The sequence below is a fragment of the Notamacropus eugenii genome, chromosome 4, assembly GCF_028372415.1.
Source record: "Notamacropus eugenii isolate mMacEug1 chromosome 4, mMacEug1.pri_v2, whole genome shotgun sequence".
Taxonomy (NCBI): Eukaryota; Metazoa; Chordata; class Mammalia; order Diprotodontia; family Macropodidae; genus Notamacropus; species Notamacropus eugenii.
In genome coordinates this window covers 435,534,187-435,552,116 of record NC_092875.1, presented here as the reverse complement: position 1 = coordinate 435,552,116, position 17,930 = coordinate 435,534,187, and the positions used below count along the sequence as shown (strand labels likewise).

The 17,930-nt window shown below is 35.8% G+C and overlaps 1 protein-coding gene across 13 annotated transcripts in view; it reads right to left on the bottom strand.

The window, feature by feature from the left end:
* The window catches only part of TCF4 (transcription factor 4), a 433,335-nt gene that overhangs the window by 277,002 nt on the left and 138,403 nt on the right, over positions 1–17,930 (bottom strand). For all 13 annotated transcript variants that reach the window (XM_072605977.1, XM_072605989.1, XM_072605981.1 and 10 more), the window contains 2 exons: positions 2,696–2,757; positions 32–128 (listed from right to left, as the gene is read on the bottom strand). In XM_072605977.1, the coding sequence (XP_072462078.1) occupies positions 32–128; positions 2,696–2,757 (159 nt within the window). The remainder of the gene's footprint in view (positions 1–31; positions 129–2,695; positions 2,758–17,930) is intronic.

Below are 17,930 nucleotides of genomic sequence, written 5' to 3'. Positions count from 1 at the left end.
AACATATAATTTTCAAAACATATCTACTTACTTTGTATTCTGGAATTGACAAAAGGAGGAGAAAGATTGTCATGTGATCCAAGGTCCCTGCTGGTCATATGTTCATAGTGGGTCCCATCTCCATAGTTCTGTTAATAACAATACAAATTAAAAGATTTAGTTATAACCATGCACACAAGCAGAAAAGAAGTATTTGTAGATGGTGGAAATTACATTTAACCCAGAATCAGAAGATTCCAGTTCACACCTAATAGCTATATACCTGTAAGCAATTTACTTAGTTTTCTCATCTATAAAATTGGCACGATCATTAAAAAGGGTTTGGAATTTTAAGAATGCTATTATTATGGTCCATTCCTAAATTTCCCTTCAGATAACAAATGAAAATGAAGTTGACGCCTCATTTTCACCCACTTTCACAATTAAGCAGTCCAGATTGTAGTATGAGAGTTTTATAGGCAAAAAGCATTTTTTTTTCTTTCAAAGGCTTTAGGTACACTAAGTCAAGTGATCAGTTAGAAAGGATACAAGATGGATTCATTTTATTATGCAGTATCTAGTACTGGAGTCTCTGGACATTTCTCTTAGGTTTTTATCTCACAAGTAACTAATAATGTGTTTTTGAGGAACATCAAGACATCAGTACATTTCAGTAGTACTGATATTGCAAGTGGCATATAAGTACATGGATTGTAAAGTAGATATATTACTTAATTTAAATGTGTAGATGCCAATATATGGGGGAGGAGGGAGAGCAGGTTTTATTTTCTCTTATCACTTATTCCATCTTGATATAATGCTTAAAGTGACCAGAAAAAAATTCTCCTATTCAGCTGGTTCTGCAGAGAAGTCCAAATTAAATTTACTTAGAGGTGTCAGCCTACAACCTTCAGTGTTTTATAAGCTTGAGTGTTTTATTCATACAACTGCTCTTCAACTTTTAACAAAATCTATAACCAAATGTTAGCCAAAGGGCAGAAACTCTCCCCCAAGAGAAAAAGATACATTTCACCTTTGATAAAAAGGCTATACCACTCTGTTAAGTTCTGGCAAAAACGCTAAATCTTCCATGTTTTCCTTAAGTTCTGGCAAAAACGCTAAATCTTCTGTGTTTTCCTTTTATTGTAAGAAATAAGAAAGCACTGAAATTCTAAAATTTAACCCTACAGATCTGTCCATGTGCAAAACTATTTCATGATTTAAACTAGCACAAATGAGAATCTTGGAATCTGCATGCAAGAAAATACAAACAAAAGTATGACAGATTCAAAATTGTTCACTGAGATATCTTTAGATTAGTTTCAGGGATACTGAAGGAAACAAACTATGAACATCCAGATAGTTCTAACCTGTTCATTTGTTACAGAGATGAACGAAACTGTCGTAATTCAGGCAAGGTAAAACCACAAGAAATCCAATAAATCTGAGTCATCCTCATGAATATGAGAAATGCTGTCATCTGCTACACTTACTTTTGAATGGAACGAATTTCCTTCTTTGAGTGAAGACTGTAACATGAGGAGGAGGAAAAATTTCCTCAGCCCATCCATATAACACATTAGAATATCAAACTTGACAGCTGGTGCAAGACCTCAACAAAGTGATTGTTAAGTACAAAGAGACTGCAACACTTTGAAGACTAAGGTTAGGATAATAATGCCAAAGGACAAGTGGAAGTATATGGACCCACAGTGCTCGGAAATATTCTGATTTTGACAATGACTTCTTACCTTGTCCCTGAGACCAAAATAAAGACCTTCCCCAACACAGACCTCCTAAAGCAAATTACAAATAAATGCACTTTGACATCAGTTTTCTGTAGTTTTTTTTTCCCTGTAAGTTGACAGCTTTGGTTCATGTTACTCATACCACCCACAGCCATACCCACACACACACACAAATTCTCACACAATAACACATATAAAATACAATGAAATACGCTATAGGAGTTTTTAAATTTTTGTTTGTTTGTGAGGATAGGTAATTGGGCATTTGGTTCAGGGAAGCCTGGTTATTTGTTTATATCACTAAATACTGGAGCTGAAAGGGACCTCAGAAATCATCTCTTGCACCTCTCTCATTTTACAAATGAGTAACTGAGGTTCAGATAATTAAATGCATTTTCCAAGGTCAGTCACATGGACATAATAAACTAGTGGGAAAACCAAGACTAGAATGCCCATGCCCAACTCACCATTTTAAGGCCTTTTCCACTAAACCACAGCTTCAAATGGACAAATGATAAAAACACAAAAAAATGAAAGAGGGCAGCATGAAGCTGAGAAGGAAACAGTATAATTTGAGTATGGCCATGTGCCCAACTCGTAATCAAGGACTCTAGCAGTAGCATATTTTTGAAGTAAAATCACTTCCCAGACTCCTGTGTACAATAATACCCAATTCTTTTTGTCACTGTTTCTAAGTTGCCCAGCCTACCAATAATAATTCTCCCCAATATAGGATCCATCCTTGAATCATGCTTCTGGTCAGGGAAAGTACGCAGGTGTCAAATACAGTTAACAGGATCAAATAAGTCAGCAAAGGGGGAAAAAGCAATTCCAAAGAAAAGCTGATCTGCTACCAACTTAGTATGCATGTATGTCTATGAAATCAGGTGTATGAAACTCACTTTACGTTTGTCAATTTACATATGCAAGCTGTCTGGTCATGGGAAAAAAAGATTAGATATACTTACCCTGGATGGACTTGGATGTCCTCCATTCCCCCAGGACCCTGAGCTAGTTCTGTCTTCTACATCTAGGGACAAGAAAAAAGTTCTTTAGGCTTTATTGCGATAATTCTTTCTTTTTGTATATGCACTTTTAAATTAATGTTTTAAATTAATCTCCTGTTGCCTTTAATTAAGAATCAGGCACAGGGCTACCACAATGATAGTAGCTTCTGACCCAACTACTTAAATTAACTCATTTAAATTCACAGCAGAAATGAACCGGACCCTCAGGAACCAGAGTTTGAACATAAAAAATTATATCCACCCTTCAGTGTTTTATGACTACCAATTTTTGTGCTGTAACTATTCTTACAATTTGATCAGAATCTATAACCAAATAATCTTCTAAAACTTTCTATATTTAATGAAAAAAGGAACTGATATAAAGAGGAAAACATATAAGCATAAATTGGCTACATTCTATCTTCAATGTCTAAAGATACTTCTTGCCTTTTACTTGAAGACCATGTACATGTGTCATTAAATAGAGAGTAAAATAAGGTCATATCTGAACTTGGATTTAATATTTTCTTTTACTTTTCCCCCAAATGCAGTAGAGAAACTAAACAAACATTTTATTAAACACTTGGCATTTATGAGGTATTAGGGATACAAAGATAAAACAAGACAAAGTCCTCAGCCTCTAGGAATTTATAGTCTTGTCAGGGGAATACAACACATACATCCCTAAGTATGATACCAGGTAGACTGTGTTCAAGTCAAAGAAAAGCCATGAACAACGAAATCACTCTACTCTAACTTCTATCATCAATTAATTAACATTACTGGATAAATGAAGTAAGCTTAATGTCTTAACTGGGAGACCTGAAATGGAACAGGTATAGTGAGAAAGCATTATGTTATTTGAAGTACATAAGCATTAGAAGATTTAGTTAATATTAAAAACTGTCTCCAATTTCGTTGAATAAATGTCCTTTGTAATGAAAGGTTTTTATTGCTACGCTATTAATTCTGACTTCATGTAAGACAACAGACGGCCATCACAAACTTCCCATGACAGAAATGAGGAGGAGGTGTGAAATTTAGTCTCAGACATAATACTATTTATTGTTTCTTAACATTTCAATATACCATTTATTCCTTTAATGCTACTGCCACCATTCTTTTTATTGCTTCCATTTTGCTATCAGCGGCAGTGATCATCTTGGTATAATTAATTGATTTGTTTATAGAGTACAAGGTAGACGGTATTTCAGTATATCTTAAGAAGTGAACAACAATTCACGGTTAGGACGAAGCTTGAATTGTTTAAGTTCCTTTTTAGTTATAGAGTTAAGAAGAAGAAGCTTTGTCACATCAAAAAGATATCCCAACTGCAAAGAGATGCCCCCCATGGACAGTCAAAATCAGTGCACTGCTTGCTTCAAGGCAGGTCAAGAAAACTCCTGAGACGGCATCAAAGTCTGTGGGAAGACACAAACCTTTGCTAAATCTGCTTTTCCAAACCCAACGACCTGGTTTACAATGTTTGTGCATTACTGAAGTACTCTGTGAAATGATTTTTCAGGCTTCTAGGATTTTGACACTAATGAAATGTGTATCCTATGAAGTCATCCTAATTTATAAACAGAAATCAAATATTTTAAATAGAAAAATGTATAAACAATGGCAGGCTTCTTCCACTACAAGTTCTTAAGAACATATTCCCCCCACTCTCACAGCTGATGGAACTAATATAGAATTTAGTCCAAAAATGAAGTAGCGGATAAATGAAGTAAGCTTAGTGTCTCCACGGATAGATCTGAAATAGGAGAAGTACAGTTAAAAAGCAATATGTTATTTAAACATAATCCAGATTCAAGTTAAATGAAAGAAGAGAGTTAAAAGGAAACTGAATTTGAATTCATCAGTTTCCTAGAATTTGCCCTCTCACATTGGTTGAATCATTTGTTTTCCATTTTTAAAAAATGTATTAGTTGAACATGAATAAATGATGAGAGGTAAAGTGGGAAGGATTATGTAATAAATGAAAACACAGGAAGGAAATAATGTTTGAAAGCAAAAGGAAAAAAATAGGAGGAAGAAGAATTGGGATTGGGTTTCTGACCCCATTTCCTGCTAGATGCCCTGCCATTTCTGAAATCTAGCTCAGACCAGGGCTGCGGCTTCACAGGGGTTCTTCGTACGCCTCTTCTGCCCACGTGAAAAAGTAAAGATGACGGTCAACTAGCAGCCAGCTAATTAGCAGGCAGCTAAAATACATCAAAACTTGAGTATTCCCAACTGGGCATTTTCAAAAGCGAGCAATCCACTAATTAAAAATGTTGGAAGTCAAGCTTTTTCAAAGCAGGTTAAATACTAGTTGGGTTCCTTCACACATGGATTCCCAGCCAATCAGATAAGGCTGCTCTTTTTTCTACCTATTTTCTCTACGCTCCTCTTTCCTGTCTAGTTCTCCCACTCAATACCATTTCTTTTTTTTCCACTTTTTTCTATTTGTTGTTTTCTCTTTCCTTCCCTAGGCATGAGCAAAGCCTGAGGCTCTACTTTGACATCCATGACAAACGGCTAAGAAGCTCAGTCGCTCTGAAATGGTCCTAAGCCCTGATTTAATTTTAACTTTGATAAAAGTGATGCTGAATTGGGAGACACAGAGAAATAGTAATGGCCAACTAAAATTTTACAGGTCATTTCACAACCTTCAATAAATCATGAATTTAAAAAAACACCTTTTAAAATCAGAACTGGAAATTGATAGCAAACATTTACTGAGTGCCTGCTGTATGCAAAAAATTATAGGAAATATTGTTCGTGAGCCAAGATATACAACAAGGAAATGACAGGAGAAAAATTGCTGAACAATATGGCAGCAAGTACAAAATGATACAGTAAAAGCTAAGAACATAAAGTTGACCTCATTGACTGGGGTGGTCTTCAACTCTTCTCCCTAGAGAAGTTCATTCTAAGGAAGAAATAAGAATATGGAAGAACATAAACTACACAAGGGAAAAGGATAGAAAGAAGAGGCTGGCATAATCCCAAAGTGGAATTATAACCTCTGTGAATTCCAATAAGACTGGGCTAAATTCAATGCCATTTATTCAGCATTTATTAAGTGTGTAGTGGGTGTGGCAATGGACTACACTTCCTACACAAAGGAAAAAAAACTTTTTTGGAGACTAAGGGCAGGCTCGTGGATAGGGAATATATTATCATGAGGATATCTTAACAATATCCAGGGATTTTTTTTGTTCACTTTATTAGCATGTTTCTAATTAGGCCCAAAACAAAGAAAACTAAAAGAAAAAAGTCAAATATAGTGAGAATTCAGGAGTTCTTCTTTCCATTACCTCCAACAACACCTACAACTACAAAGAGGAAATCAGAATAATTTTAATTTATCTTTCGCCATATAATTCCTCAAATCTCAAATCTGGGCAGCTTATAGAAATCTTGAAAAGAACTAGATGGGGTTCTAACTCTGGTTCTGTCACTAACTAGCTGGGGGTGGAGTGAGTAGGAGGAGGTGTAAAGGGAGGCACAGTTTGTCAGGACCTATGTGATACGATTTCATCTGTGTAGAGGAACTCAAACTACTGGTAAGGAACTGTAACCTCTCAGCAACTCAATTTTAGAAAACTGTTTGGGGAACTAAAAGGTTAAATACTTTGCTGGGGTTACAGCCCGTATATGCTTGGAGGTGGGAAAGCAACATAGGTCTCCTCAGGCCAGATTTCTGCATACTATACCACACTGCCTCAACTGGATAAATTATCTTAAACCAGGTGTTGTTAACCTGAGTCTATGGAGTCCTAAAGGGGTCAAAGGATAGATTTCCTGGAGTCTATGAATTTAGATGGGAAAAAAATATTACTTTTTCCATTTTCACTAAACTTTAACTGAAATTTAATATCCCTTCAATTATGAATGCAAATTACAAATATTAATCAGAGAAAAGATCAATAGGATTCACCAGACTATCAAAAAAAACCCAAAAACATTAAGAATCTGTATCTTAGACAAACTACTTTTGATAAAAGGAGGACTTTGGGCTTGATAAGCTAGATATTATATTCAGATAAACTCTGAATCTTTGACCCTGTGATCCCTCTCTGAGCCTCACTCTTTCTTGTCTATATAGTTAGACTAAACAATTTCTAAGGTCCCTTTCAACTCTTGTTTTATAGTCCTGTCAAGCTGAAAAATCCTATCACTGAACTCCAAAATGCCAATGTGTTTCCTGAATTTACTATCAACTAGTATAAGTAGGAAGTTCACATATACAAGATATTTTGCCAGTCCCCAGAGATATGGAAGATATAAGAATATGGTTCCAACCCTCAAGCAGCATAGAATCTAGTTGGGGAGTTAAAAGAAAAAAAAAATAATAGCATGTTGTAACGTATCAATTACAGAACATTATATGAATATGTAGAACATTATGTGAATAATCCAGATAGTCAACGCAATAATAACTCACAAGAAAATGTGACTGCAGGCTGGGGTGACTGGGAAAGACAATGTTAGACAAGGGACTTGAGCTCACTTTGAAGTAAGATTGGCTGTTGTATGCGGGACAGGGAGGGTAGTAATTTGAAGAAGTCTAGATAGGGAGTATGGCATGGGAAAAGATGTAAAGACAGGAATGAGTGAAAACATAGCACTTTAAGGGACAACGAGTAGACAAGTTTGGCAGACATAGAATATTTAGATGCCATTAAGAAAAATAAGATGGGAAAGGCAGGTTAGGGCCCAGAATGTGGAGACCCCTATAAATGGGAGACTAAAAGTCTTAACTGATTTGATAGACAATGAGTGCCTCAAAGGATTCTGATGTGGGCAAGGACATGCTCAAAATGCTGGTACTGAAAGATTAATCTGGTGGTGTGAAGTGTGGTAAGAACAGAAGGGGGAAGCAACTGAAGGCAGAGGCCTAGCTAGCAGATTATTGTAGCAGCCTCAAAATTAAATGATGAAGGATTCTATCAGAAGAGTGGGCTTGTGCTGGTGAAAACAGGAAATGGAAAAATTGGGAGAGATGTGGGAAAGAGAAGATTGACTGGATGAAGGTGGGGGAGCGAAATAAAAAATAGGGAGGAAGAGTTGGGGTAGCTCAAATGTTTGCACTTGAATAATCAAAAAGGGAATTCTACCACTGATAGAAACAGAGAAATCCAGACAGGGAGGTAGTTCTTAGCAGGGAAAAAGATGTAGCTTAGTTTTACAAACATTTTGTTTGCCGTAACAGCCAGACTTCCATGTAAAAACAGCCAATAGATAGAACTGCTAGCCCAGAGTTCAATAAAGAATATTAGAAAGAAAGAGTTCAAGGTGATAATCATAAGCATAGGGTGATAGATAAACCCAGCAAAATTGATGAGTTCTCCAAAGGGGTGGGAGTACAACACACGATACCCTAAAGAAAGTCTTGGGCTGTATATACATTGGTAGAATGAGTGAGAAAGTAATGAGGTCAAAAAGGTTAGAGAAGGTACATCCAGGAAGGAAAGAGAAAAACAATTAAAATTATGGGTAATATGAAAGAAAGATTCATCCCTTACATTAGTAGAAACTGCATCATTATTTACCGTGTTCAAAATATTTATTTTTCCTATACTATAAAGAACCTTTATAGCATAAGAGCAGAATCAGGGAATTATGAAAAATATTCAGTTCTGGTGCCACCACTTCTGAACTTTCCTCATCTCCAACCCAGTTATTAATGCTTTCTACCTCCTCAGATTACTTCATATTTATGTGTTTGTGTGGTGTTATAGACCTATTCACCTCTCCCTGACCCCTACTAAAATAGAAATTCCTTGAGGGTAACATCTTTATTTCTTTCTTTTTGGTCTCTATATAGACAGGGCCTAGCAAAATCCCCAGAATGAAGAAGATAATTGATAAATGTTGAATTGAAAGTTGTTCCCTTACCTGTTTAAATCAGCCAAGAGAACCAGGGGAAGTAAGAAGGACTGATCCTCTGAAATCTATCCCTAGCTAAAAGCTCTGCAAATATGCCGAGATCCAAGGGCATCTCAGACATCACTCAGAAATTTATGGATATAGTCAACAAGTAGGTGCAGTCTTTAAAACAGGAAAAGACATGAGAAACCATGTGAGATAAGACAAGGAGGGAGGAAAGCACACATGTGACAATCTAGATCAAGAAATTAAGAAGCTAAATTTCACCTGAAGTAAACAAATATCTTCCATTAGGAAGTAATTTGCTTTAGACAAAATGACCAGTAAAGAGGGGACCAGGTGAAAGACCAGTTGGGTCTTCCAAGGAGCCAAGCCTTTGACACTTCCAATATGTATGAAGGAGCTGACTGCAAGGTCAGTTCAGGAAATTTCAAAGTCTCTGGGGGAAATCTTTGGGAACCAGAGAGAGAAAGACACCTTAATCAATTCATGAGTCTTGAAACCAGACACAGGACTAAGAAACTAGTTCTCAAAGGGCTTGAGAAGTTGAACAACGAAGTTCATCTGAATTGCCTTTAACCAAAAGTCCAAGATATTAAACTAGCAGCTGTTCCAAAAGGGCTGCCTCTGGGAAGAACTAAAAAGAATGGGGACACTGAACAGGAGAAACTAAGAAAAATCAGTGCCCACTACCCTTAAAGTGTCATTGAAAATCAGAATAATCTCAGACTGCTTATAACTTTTAAACTTTCTCTTTTTTGCTTATTATTTCAAATCTCTGTATGTGTTCCTCTAATTACTAATAGCAAAGCACTTAGACTTCTTAAGGAAAAAGGTGTTTATTCCAGAGATAGCAGATTATGTGCTATTTGGATGCCTGTCTCTCTTCTATAGTTAATGTGAAAGCAGTGAAACCTCAGTAAAAGGAGGGAGTAGTAGGGATTACCATGGTAGGTGAAGGAAAGTTGTTCATGAAGAACCAGTCCAGGACTGACATAGATATCAGGCAGGATTAACAATGCAGAAGGCAATGGAGACTGAACCACAATAGGAGAAAGATCTCCAGCAATAAGGAGCTATTCAACACCATTAATAATGCTATAGAGAGATAAAAAACAATTAGGGATGATAAAAGACATTAGATTTGGGAATTAGGAAATCAATTTGAATTTTAATGTTGGAAAAGTCCTTTGATTTTATTAAAGATGGGGGAACTCAAGTTTAGTAATTTGCCCAAGATCACAGGGCTAGAGAGAGCAGAGCTGGATTAGAATTCACTGCTTTTCCCATTCCACTGTACTGAACTATCCCAAGGGATAGAAATGCCAAGTCCTTAAAAAAAAACCCTCAACATTCTTGCCCTTTAACCTATAAAGTTATGAATGGTTTAGGAGATTTGAAATACATTTTTATGAGTCCTAGGTTTCGTGGGAAGGGCAAATGTCAGTAAATATTCTCCCTCACTCTCAGGTCTTGATACATAACACTCTCTCATTAAAAACTCACAACTCTCATCTTTATAAACTCCTTGGCATCTTCTACAGTTTCAGTCCTAAGTATTTAATTCAGTGATGTTTAAATTTTTGCTTAATAATTGCTTTTCATTTGTCCTTATTATATACTCCTTTACATGATGAAATGTGATTTCTTAGACAACGTATGATGACTAAAGGCCTTAGGCCTGGATTATATTTATGTAGTTATCGGAAGCATTTTCCATAACTCCAGTTATACTGTCCACCAATTTGCATGTAAAAAAATTGTTTTCTTTTTGTACATGACCTATCTTGTTAGTTCTGGACTCCTAGAGAGGAATATTCATCATATTCATGTTTAAAGCACAGTTCATCCCATTCACAACTCCTAGGGCACCCTGGAGTTTTATGGAACTTCATAACTGTACAACTAAGTGAAGGAGTACTTCAACATTTCTATAATACTTCACAGATTTCTTTGTTAAGGTGATGTAGTGATACCAAGATGAAAGCATCCACATAACTCAGATGGATGCCTGAGACTGAAGTAGTTAAGTTATGGAAATGTAATTGTGAAACATTGTGAGGTCTATACTATCTCAAATTCTTCTCTGTGCAACAGATACTATTAAATATCCTCTACACCATTGCTGGAAAAATCACAGACTGCGTACATCTGTAGCTCCAACTAATTTCCTAGTCCAGGAAGAACCCTTGGCTGGGCCCTCAATACAAACTGAGATGGCATATGCTCTCCGTCAGTGCCAGATGAATTTAGAGTTCAAAATATTTCATCAGCAAATAGCGTGCTAAGGATGTGCACATTTTCATTAGCACCCAATATAATGGGAATTCTGAGTGCAGAATTATTTGGATGTCAAACATTGACTACTACTACAGATGTATGGGAAGTTGAGGAGCACTGAATATCGATATTGACATGACACATTCAATGCCCAGGAGTCTGGCTTTTCCTTCCTGTATTCCTGTACTGAAAGAAACAATATGGTCTTCAGAATGAATGATTTTAGCCTTCATGAGAAAATTTCCAATATTCCCAAGATTTGAGGGAGTTAATGGTGAAAATGTGATTTTGTTTGTCACTTTAAATTTGAAGATTCTGTTACATTAAATCTTGTTTTCTCTTTCAAGTGGAAAGTTGAAAAGTCATTGCTGTTCATTTCAATCCCTCTTAGGACTGTGCCCATAGCAAATATATCTGAAAAGTGAAGAGAAAAGAGGGATATGATCTCACATCCCTTATTATTGCCATACACTAAAAGGATGAGGAATTTAATGCGCTGTGGGAAATGCAAAAGAAATTGGTTTTTAAAAAGCAAAGATTTTCCCCTTAAATTTCTAATGAATTTTTCCAACAATGTGACCTTTAAAATACAGATCTAGAAAAAACAATTATTCCTCAAAAAATAAGTACTCACTTCACAATTCCTAAAAGTTAAAATATATATTTTCAAAATCCTTTCACAGGATTGATTTCTGTCTCTTTTGTTAACATTGCAAAGAAAAGAATGTGTTATTGAATAGCATGTCCTCTTATTTTCTGATTAAAACAGTTAAGACTGATAAAGGTCAGTCATAGGAAGAAGAGCCAGGAGGAATCTTAGGGATCATGTAGCACCGTTCACTCATTTTACATATGAGGACACTGAGTGTCAGGTCACAAAGGTAGAAATCAGCAGTCAGGCTGACTCCTAATCAATGCATTTTCCACTACTGTAAAATAGTACCTGCCTCCATCATAAAATGACATACGTGTTGTGCTTCAAAAAGGACACCATCCATGTCACTGCTGTCTACTCATCTGAAATACAAGATGCTCCATGAAGATTCATATCAATGTTAAATATGTAATTCTTTTGCAAATAATACTCAAGTCCCTATCTTTCAGCATTATTAATGAATATCTCCCTTCAATAATGCATGTTCAATTGCCAAGATGATCAACTGACCGAAATAGAAAATTACCCAAAGATTTACGTCCAAAAATGGACACCAAGGCAGTTAGATGACACAGTGAACCTGTAGTCAGGAAGACCTGAGTTCAAATCTAGGCTTATATACTTACTGGCTATATAACTCTAGGAAGTTATTTAACCTCAGAAGCCCCCAGTTTCCTCATCTATAAAATGGGATTGGTAGCACCTGTCTCCCATAGTTGTGAGGGGGAAAATGATATGATATTAGTAAAGCATGTTGTAAAATTTAAACCATTATACAAATATTAGCTATCTTTATTATTATTACTAGCTCAATGAAAGAGTAACTGATAGAAACACCAGTTAGAATACTAATCCTGTAGTTATATCATAAAACATATAATATCCCATTTAGTTTCATGGAGGCTGCTGATGTATTCAAACAAGGGTACTCATGCAGAAGAGTTTTAAATGCAAAGGAAAGCTAATCCCTCTAAAATCCCATGATTCCTGCTAAGGTAGGAGGACGAAAGTGCAAGCCATGCCTCTGATGTTTACTACCTATGCAAGTCACTTAAACTCTGTAAGTCTCTGTTTCCTCTTCTGTAAAATAAGGGAGGAGGCAGGGATATTAGATAACCTCTACAGTCACTTCCAGTTTTACATCTTTGATGATATGACCAACACTTTGAATACAGAAAGCCTTTAGTGAGGAAATCATATGAATTTTATATTATCATCTCAGTGATGATGTTTGAGATGTGAGTAAACTAAGACTTTTAAAATATCTTTGATATTTCATTGTCTTGTGGAATTAGTAAACACATCAGGTCACATAAGCATAAGAGGATGTGAAGGGAGGCATTTGAAAATGTCTGAACCTAATTTGTCATGCTAGACAACTGAAAAATATTTAACATGGCTACCCTAAGACTCAGGATAGTAAAGGACTGACATGTTTTTCAAGGCAAAAGTAATTTTAGCAAAATTATATTATCATGCCTTAGTTTTACCCTCCCCCATGTTTATTTTCAATAATACATAACACAGGTAACATGTGAGGGCAAAAAGTATTTAGAAAACTGGACTTTTGAAACTGCAAAGCAATAAAATTTGGAAATAGATTTCAATTTTTAACAGACCAAAAAATTCAGCTCTGATGACCAACAGGAAAAAAACCCTGTGACAATTCAAGTTAGTTTTCAATGGTATAAACCACTCAAATAGCAAAAATTTTAAAAATTTCTTTTTAAAATGCCTTATGGATAAGTAACTTTACACTTACTATAAAATATAAAGAAAGCTAGGATGAAACCACCCCTCCCTTCTGTCCCTGGGGTGACATTTTTATGGAACGCTAGGAAGGGGCATGTTAGCTTAATTAAAATGTTTGTATATTGTAATTGCTGTGAATTTACAATAGCCTACTCCCATATGACACCTTTTCTTTTCTCCCCCTCTTTTCTCTCCCTCTATATTTTTTAAATGCCACTTCTTTTTTCCTTTATTTCCTTCCTCTCTCCTAATAGTATAATATTATAACTGCTATCCTTATTACTCTCCTATTTTATATTAGATCAACAGTAGATAAGATGCTAATTTTAAGCACTGGCCCTCCAAAAACAAGGAAGAAAAAGCACAAAACAAAACAAAACAAAAAACCCAAACAACTAAATAACTACTAAAACTAAAAACTCATTTCCAAATGCAAAGAGTGTATCCACTCTGCTCAAAATTCACTCCAAGAAAGTCAGCCCTAATGTTATCCTTTCCATAGCCAAGTTCTTTCACTTAAGTTAACATGTAGTCTATGACCTGAAAATGACAAGCTATCAATCAATCCTGCATGTTATCTTCTGGGGTCATGTCTTAGTTTTAGGCCAATTTTCTTTGTATTTAGACTTAAATGTGCAAACCACACTATATTACTCTGCAAAACATCAATGAGAAGGCTTAATTAAGTAACACTGACAGATAAATCCATTTCTTTCGCAGTAATCAAATCAAAGCAGGTTGACATAACACAGGAGCTTAATACAGTTATTCCCTTGTAATTGGAAAAAGGCCCTTTACTTCTCATTAAAGCAATCTTCTGGGTATTGGTATAATAAGAAGGCTCAGGGCTTTAATACTGCCCTATAAAAGTCTCAAGATACAGAACCCTTAAGCAAACAAGCCAGATTATCTAATTCCTTGATCACAGCAGAACATGTAGTTCCTACTGTTTTAAACCACTAATTCTTTATCTCAGTTACAATTAAAAAGAAGTAACTCAGTATAAAACACATAGAATGAAAACTGGTATAAATGTACATACCATGCTTGCTTATTTGAAGGCCCACTAACACATGTACTTCAAAGGCAAGCCTTTCTTACTATGTATACGTAAAGTTTGCAAATGCCAAATTTTAATCTTTACGGTTAGGGAACATCTATTACTTTGCTAGGAGCTCTTCACAGTATGCTAAAACTGTCCATTAGAAAGGATCGAGGGAAAACTGAAATTTGAATTGAATGTTTAAAGTATTTGTTATTTAAAGAGTGTAGTTAACTAGGGACTAGAAGTTGCTTTGAACTATGTGCTATTTGGAATAAATTTATATCAAGCTCCACAATATTCTGCTGTGCTCATTTCCTGGTGCTAAACAGAGACAAGGAAATCTACATCCTACTCCTGAGCAGCAATCTCATTAGGTCTCTGTCACTTATCTGTTGACTTTCTGATATTTAACCAGTGATACCACTGAGCTGTGACTCCCGGAAAACACAGAAAAATTCCCTTTTCTAACCAACTCTAAACTGTTCTTCACAGTCCTTTCAGACAAGTACCAGGTATTCTAGGAACTGTAACTGCAAGACAAAATTGTAATCCTAATCCAGCAGTGGGGAACCTGAGGCCTCAAAGCTACATGTGGTCTCAAGATGCAGGTTCCCCACCCCCTGTAAATGTGAGTATATAAAGAAAGTTCCCATTAGGACATTTATATTTTGAAAGGAATGCGACAAATTCCAAAATGATAGATTATATCCTTATATTTGACTTAGGGGTTAGGATGGTGGAAAAGAGGGGAAAGTTATAGTGAGGCCAGCTCTAACACTGGGAAATAGTTAGCCAAGATGAAAATATGGGTAGAAAAGATAGAAGAGTTTACTACTGCACTGGCAACAGATAATCACTCATGATAATCCTTTTGGAGTCTTTATTATCCTGAACGCCTGAACTACTTGTGCTCAACTCACCAGACATGGTACACTGTTAAAGTGATAGAAGATTGTGCCCAACAAAGAATGAGATTCCTGAACAGTAGCAATTAACAATTATGTTCAAACAAAGTAAGTATAGGTCAACGATTAGGGAGAGAAGCGAACTAGAGAACCTTCCACAACCCAGCATAGAATGAAGAAATTTCTTGAAAATATTTTTGAAGGAAAGGGAGTAATTGTCTTGCTTTATGTGAAAAGAAAGGCAATTTCAGGATCAGAGTCAGTACAGAGATATAAATATGAATGGGACAAAGTGACAGAGCAATAAAGGGTAAAGTTGGAGCATAGTGGAAAAGAGAACTGAACCTTTTCCATCCAATTGAACATGTATTTATTTCACAGGAAATACTGCAATATCTAATTTCTATCAGTATAATTTTGGCATTTGTTGTTTCAACCCTTGAAAAAATATTCATCATTTCATATATTCATCAGTGTTTATAAAATTCAACTCTGAATTTCATAGATGGTTAGAAGTATTTCTTTGATTCTAGTTTCAGCCCACGTCTGGCATCAATTGGCAATAGATTTTCTTACTCTGGCCTATAAAAATATATGCGTAAGAGAGATATTTTTATTAGTAGTTTGTTGACATTAATGATCGTGTTGGAGGCAGTTCCCATATGCTGCAACTTGGTTCATTTGAAACATTCTCGTTGTTGATCAGACCTGTCAGAGACTAACTGATGTCATTTGCTGATTCATTTACTAATTTTTAAACTTTAGCTGGCTTAAACATAACTGCTCTTATCAATATTTAAAGTACGTGAATATTTTAAATTTACATTTGCTCTTAAGTCAAAAATTTTACCTATTTAAGAGAACTTCTCTTGTAGACTTTACTTTAACCTTTGCATTAGTAGTAATACCTCAAATTTGTGTGGTGTTTTTAATGTTTTTCAAAGACCTTTATGCACATTATATCATTAAAACATTTTGAATATATCATTTTAAACTTATAATATAAATCAGTAGAGGTTCACAGCATAAATCTGAGCAGATCAGGATAATTTATCATTAAGACATCTTTCAAAAAGTTCAGATGTAAGCTATGAGGAAGAGAAGGTATTACTAGTCCTACATGAACTAGGTCTTTTCTTGTTAGATATCTTTTTCATGCTGTTGTCTCTTTAACCCTAAGATTTCATGTCACTTTGTTAGCCCCCATACTAAAATGGGCATTATGCATAGTAATTTAATGCATGAGTCATTCACATCTAGAGAGACATTCATTCATTTCAAATTATGTCACCACTGAAAATAAGATTGCTACTCTCATCCTTGTGCTGCTCTGTACATGTTACAAAACTATTACAACAATTTGGCACAAATTCCAAGTCGGCTTGAGAAAGAACCAGGGCTGTTCTAACAGGAGTTGGACTACATTGGCAGCATTGTCAATTTATCACCCCCACCCCCACCAAACAATACCACTTCTATTGTTTTTACTTTCCTGAACCTTAAAATTAACTCATGACTCTTAAGTAGTCAAAACACATATTTGTGAATTTATTCGTTCTCTTTGATCAATAAGATGAGTAGAAAACTGGAAACACTTATCTAGAGTTGGGTAGCACTAAACTTTATAGACAAATTTTCATAGCTTTAAAATCAGATTCATGGAGATAAGTATTTCTCTTTTTGACTAAACCTTTGGCTCTGTTTCAGTCTGCTCATCCACATAATTCCCAACATGGTCGTGGTCAGTTCTAGACCAAAACCAAAACCAAAACAAAGCTAAAGAGAAAGAGGCTGCAACTAATTAAGAGTATAGTTTACTAGCTAATGAGGTAATAGCTGTAACCTGACTGTTCAGGAATGGAAGAAATGCTGCCCATTTGAAAGAGGACTACAAGGAAGAGGAAGGTGTAAAATGATGTGTAGACCAAACGCCTGGCTCACGGAATGATGGTAACCAGGTGGCAATGAGTGATAATAGAAACTGAAGGTGGAGGTAAGGGGGGAGAAAGTAAGTAAGGCAAAAGTACAATAAGGAATCCATGAGATTAGTAGAAAGTCTGAGTACAATGATTCCTTGAGTCCTACCGTAAGAGACTGTAATGTGACTTTAAGATTTGCTGTAGGAAAAACCAGCCACTGGCAGCCATTGTCTCCAATGGGCACAGACTAGTCATGAGTAAATACAATGGGAAAACAGCCACTGAGCCAGATTTTATTTGATTTGTACTGATGATTTTTATTAGAATACATGCATCACTGCCTCAACCTTTCCGTGTAAAACCAAATCAAATTCAAAAACTCACATATCAGTCACCTAACCTTATGTCATTCCTTCTGCTTTACTAAAGTTGAGCCACAATTTTGTGGATCTCTCCTAGATAAATCCTTCAGAAACTCAGAATTGTAGGGCCAAATTCTAGGAGGAAACTGGTAAACAAAAGGAGCAGTTAAAACTGAAGTTACCAGGCAGACAAAAAGAAATACTAACAACTCCACAAATGCCGTAAAGCTAAGCCAAAAAAACCAAGCCAAAAAAATACACAGCCTCTGGCAGGACTGCCATCTTGAAAAGCACAAGGCGAAGCAAAATAATTTTAAACACAACCACTCTTAAGCTATGGAAAGGTATAATGCAAATGTTAAAATGAGATCCAAAATATATGAATTAACAGAGCA